Raw genomic sequence first — 5,446 nt, forward strand, 5'->3', positions numbered from 1 at the left:
TAAATTTAAATAAAATTATTAATATAATATATATATATATATATATATATAATAAAAAAAAGACACAAAATGTATTCAAGTTACTGAAATTTTATCATTGATTTAAAATTTTTTATGTAAACAATGTAAATCAAAATTATTTTTTAGTAAAAAACTTTATACTAAATTTTTAATATTATACAGATTTTTTTTAATTTAGCCCTAAAAATAAAAGCATCAATGCCAAAGTAATCGTAACATTTTTTCGATTGTGGCGCAATCTGTTTAGCTAGCATAGTTGTTGGGTTTTAGCATCTATAATTGTTTAGAAATTATATATTTGATATATGTATTTAATCACATATTATATTTTTTGAAAAGTTTAAACTATTTTCATAGTGAGTTTGCTTTATACACATTTTTGTTACTGTTTATTAAGTAATTATTATTCTTCAATAACATAATTAGTTTTAACATAAACTCTAAATTGATTAATTTTATAATCATTTATTCAGAATGACGAAAAAGAAACGCTATAAGTTATAGTTAAAGGTATTTAACCTCATTTTCATTAGTGTGCTCATATATTAAGGAAGTATTGTTTAATTACATACAATATATATATTTAAAAATAAATTTAAAGCCAATTTTGTGGTAGATATAAAATAAAATTACTATCAAGAAAATGGAGAAAATCATGAAAATGTCATTCAAGTAAAAAATACGTTTGTTAACAAATAACATATGGACATAAGACTACCCACAATCATACAAAAATTTATCGGAAAATTTTTTGCTAATATTACGACTGAATATTACAGATATATCTTATTGGTTAAAATATTATCAAATAAATTACAAAATATTATCAACATCAGAAATATATTTATCAAGTATTATTATTTATACAATTATAACCATTTAATTTCATTTTGTGATCTGTGTAAATATTTTGTGTTTATTAAGGTATGTTTATTTTTATTATATATTATATAATTGTTTATATTTCTTTTTCTTACAGATAAATAAAAATCAGTTTATTCTTATCAAAATTAGTGGATAATAATCTATTTGATAAGTATTATATATTTATGTTATTTTTAACATAAAACATGGTTATTTAATTACCTATTATCAATGGTATTTTGTAATAATATTTAAAATAATGATTACAAAATAAATATTTATATTCAATGAACTAAATTTAATCAAGAATTTAATTATAAAATTTTGTAAAAAATAAGATCTGAGATATATAATAATTTCTGTTTTAGTATTAGGTAAGAACAAACAAGTACTTAATATTTTGTTAAATTATATGAATCTTTTATAATAGCTTTAATAATGAAACTAATTTATTTATTGTGTGTGTATATATATATATATATATATATATATATATATATATATTGATATTTAATGAATTGTATTCATAATGTTTTAAATTAAAACATTAATATTAAATATCAATAATTTTATTTGATAATTTTATTTGTATTTTTCTCCAATAAAATATATAATATTAATGTAAATTAAATGGAATATCCAATATAGTTATTCGGGGTAAAAGTTTGATAACATAACACTATGTATTACTGAATTATATATTATTTGCTTCTCTTTGGTTATTTTCTAAAATGATTAGAAAATTATTTCTCCAGCTTTTTTTTATGGTAATCATAATATTTTTGTTATTTTACCCACTATTGTTATAGACACGTATGTCTATATTATTTGTTAATAAGCATGTACATGTACAATTGTTAACTGCCTAATGCAACCATACCAATCACATTTTCTTTTATAAATATATTAATTTGATATGAAGATTTAGAAAAAAATATACAGTTATATTAGTATAATGTACAATTAATTTATTTGTTTTTACCTAAAATATATTTCTGCATACAAAAGAAAACTGATATCTGTTATTCTTGATTAAATTACAGAATTGTATATTTAATATAAAAGATTTTTATAATATTATAATATTTTTTGTTATATAATTTTTTTTATTATAAGCATAGTAAACAAATAAATTATTTATATATATAATTTTATAAAAGAAAATTAATGAATTTATGAAATTAAATTTTACATAAACCCTAAGTTCATTATTTTTTGCAGTGTAGTAATCAAGATGGCTCATAATTTAACACCTAGTGTTAATTGTTCTTTAGATGATATAGATTTAAATGCTTTGAAGGATCCTGCTGGTATTTTTGAACTTATTGAGGTTGTTGGAAATGGCACATATGGACAGGTTTATAAAGGTAGACATACAAAAACTGGTCAGTTGGCTGCAATTAAAGTTATGGATGTTACTGAGGATGAAGAAGAAGAAATCAAATTGGAAATTAATGTACTTAAAAGGTACTCAAATCATAGAAATATTGCAACTTATTATGGAGCTTTTATTAAAAAATCACCACCTGGAAAAGACGATCAGTTATGGTTAGTGATGGAATATTGTGGTGCTGGATCTGTTACTGATCTTGTAAAATCTACAAAAGGTCAAAGTCTTAAAGAAGAATGGATAGCTTATATATCAAGAGAAATTCTCAGAGGTCTTAGCTATCTCCACAGTAATAAAGTAATTCACCGTGATATAAAAGGACAAAATGTATTATTGACTGACAATGCAGAAGTTAAATTAGTTGATTTTGGAGTTAGTGCTCAATTAGATAGGACAATTGGTCGTAGAAACACTTTTATTGGAACACCATATTGGATGGCCCCAGAAGTTATTGCTTGTGATGAAAATCCAGAAGCAACTTATGATAATAGAAGTGACCTTTGGTCTTTAGGAATCACAGCATTAGAAATGGCAGAATCACAACCTCCTCTTTGTGACTTACATCCAATGAGAGCATTGTTTTTGATTCCTCGTAATCCTCCTCCAAGATTAAAGTCAAAAAAATGGGCCAAAAAGTTTCATGGTTTCATTGAAACTGTTTTAGTTAAAGATTATCACCAGAGGCCATATACTGAACAATTACTGAAGCATCCATTTATTCGTGATCAACCTACAGAGAGACAAGTACGAATTCAACTTAAGGATCATATTGATCGTTGTAAAAAACGAAAACAAGAAAAGGAACGTGATGATTATCGGTATAGTGGTAGTGAAAATGAAGAGGATGAACCAGCTATTGCTGGAGAGCCATCTTCAATTATTCAAGCACCTGGTGGTGATACTTTACGTCGTAATTTCCAACAAATACAAGAAGGAAGAACACTTTCACAAGAGATATTATCTCATAGTCCAGCAGCTAAAGATAATAAACAAATTCCTAGTCGAGTAAAAGAAGCAGAAGTTGTACAACATAACAGACCTTCAGTACCCCATAGACTGATTGTTGTACCAGATCCACATCCCCCCTCACGACCATTACCTCCTACGCCTAAGGATGATCTTCGACAAGCACACAAAATTCCAACACCGCCTTCTAGTCATCAAATAAGTGGAGGAACTAGTAGTGGATCAATTACTGTATCAGCATCTCAAAGAAATAGTCATGTTTTTAAACCTATGGCTTTAATGATTGAAAGTGACAGTGATGATGATATGGAAGATATTAGTGGAAATAGTAATAGAAATGATGGCACCCTTCTTGCAAGTGATCCTCCTAAACCATTGCCACAATTAGATTCTTCTTCATCTTCATCCCAAAATCATAATTCTCATCATGAAACTAGTGCTCCAAATCGACCTTTGCCTCCGACTCCTGATGAAGAAATCTGTGATCACACATTAGTTATGAAAAGAAATCGAGAAGATCGTAGTAGAATTGCTGGTACAACTAGTGGAGACTTCCAAAGATTAGATTCTCCAGGCTCTAGGACAAGTTCGGTATTGCCAGATCTTCTCACTTCTTCACCTGGACAAAGACAAGATAAAACTATAAGTGATGAGTATCGACAAGCAGTAAAATCTCCTCCATTGGCACTTCAACAGAAACAGAGATCCTTTTTAACATTTGGTTTTGGAGCTGGACCAGCCAGAAGGGAGTCTCATGTTAATGTGAATGTAACACCTACAAGTCATGATTTGACATCTGATACTCCAGAAATACGGAAATATAAAAAACGTTTTAATAGTGAAATACTTTGCGCTGCGTTGTGGGGTGTTAATTTACTTATTGGTACTGAAAATGGTCTTATGCTTTTAGATAGAAGTGGACAAGGTAAAGTTTATCAATTAATCAGTAGAAGGCGCTTTCAACAAATGGAAGTACTTGAGGGACAAAATATTCTTGTCACTATTAGTGGGAAAAAAAATCGAGTGCGTGTTTATTATTTGTCTTGGTTAAAAAGTAAAATTTTGCGTACAGATGGTCATAGTGAACAAGTAGAACGTCGTAATGGTTGGATTAATGTAGGTGATTTACAAGGCGCAGTACATTTTAAAATAGTAAAATATGAAAGAATAAAATTTCTCGTTATTGCACTCAAAGAATCAATAGAAATTTATGCATGGGCCCCCAAACCATATCACAAGTTCATGGCATTCAAATCTTTTGGAGAACTGGCACATAGACCACTTTTAGTTGATCTCACTGTTGAAGAAGGAACTAGATTAAAAGTTATTTATGGTAGTACTGATGGCTTTCATGCAGTTGATCTAGATTCTGCCACTGTTTATGATATATATTTACCTAAACATACACAAGGGCCAATTTGTCCTCATTGTATTGTAGCTTTGCCAAATAGTAATGGTATGCAGCTTTTGCTTTGTTATGATAATGAAGGTGTTTATGTTAATACATATGGTAGAGTATCAAAGACTATGGTATTGCAATGGGGAGAAATGCCTACAAGTGTAGCATATATTGGAATAGGACAAATAATGGGATGGGGTAATAAAGCTATAGAGATAAGAAGTGTTGAAAGTGGCCATTTAGATGGTGTGTTTATGCATAAAAAAGCACAACGCCTAAAATTTCTTTGTGAACGAAATGATAAAGTGTTTTTCTCATCAGCAAAAGGAGGAAGCTCCTGTCAAATTTACTTTATGACATTAAATAAGCCTGGTATGGCTAATTGGTGATTAATTCGTGAAATATTCAGTCTGTTATGAATATTAATAATGATCAAGCCATTAAAAAAGATGTATATTCATTTACATTAACCATCTATTGAATGTACACAATTAAAAACGATTGGCACAACTTTAGTGAATAATCCTATATTCTATTCATTATTAAGTGATGTAATTAAAAAAATAAAATGAATTGCCTCTGTCTATTTACAAAGATAAATATTGTTCATCAGCAAAGGTATTATTAATTAACTATTCAGAGTACAATTAAATTAAATTCAGATTAATTGATTTTATATTTTTAATTACCAATATTGGAATAATAACCATCTACAATTGTACAATGAGTTAAAATTATCAATATTACTAAATAAAATTGCATGATTTTATATGATATTTAAATTTCAATAGTATAATTTTTCCATA

General features: G+C 27.5%; 1 protein-coding gene across 1 annotated transcript; it reads left to right on the forward strand.

Moving 5' to 3' along the window:
* Positions 1 to 1,231: 1,231 nt before the first annotated feature.
* msn (serine/threonine-protein kinase msn) lies at positions 1,232 to 5,212 on the forward strand. The gene is made up of 2 exons (XM_011497665.1): positions 1,232 to 1,259; positions 2,107 to 5,212. Exon 2 carries the CDS (start codon positions 2,120 to 2,122, stop codon positions 5,027 to 5,029), a length of 2,910 nt encoding a protein of 969 aa, XP_011495967.1. The 5' UTR covers positions 1,232 to 1,259; positions 2,107 to 2,119; the 3' UTR covers positions 5,030 to 5,212.
* Positions 5,213 to 5,446: the final 234 nt, after the last annotated feature.

Source organism: Ceratosolen solmsi, unplaced genomic scaffold, assembly GCF_000503995.2.
Source record: "Ceratosolen solmsi marchali unplaced genomic scaffold, CerSol_1.0 scaffold47, whole genome shotgun sequence".
Lineage (NCBI taxonomy): Eukaryota > Metazoa > Arthropoda > Insecta > Hymenoptera > Agaonidae > Ceratosolen > Ceratosolen solmsi.

Bases quoted from the DNA above. Each gene is read 5' to 3' on its own strand.
- msn (XM_011497665.1), top strand. From the start codon at position 2,120: ATGGCTCATAATTTAACACCTAGTGTTAATTGTTCTTTAGATGATATA.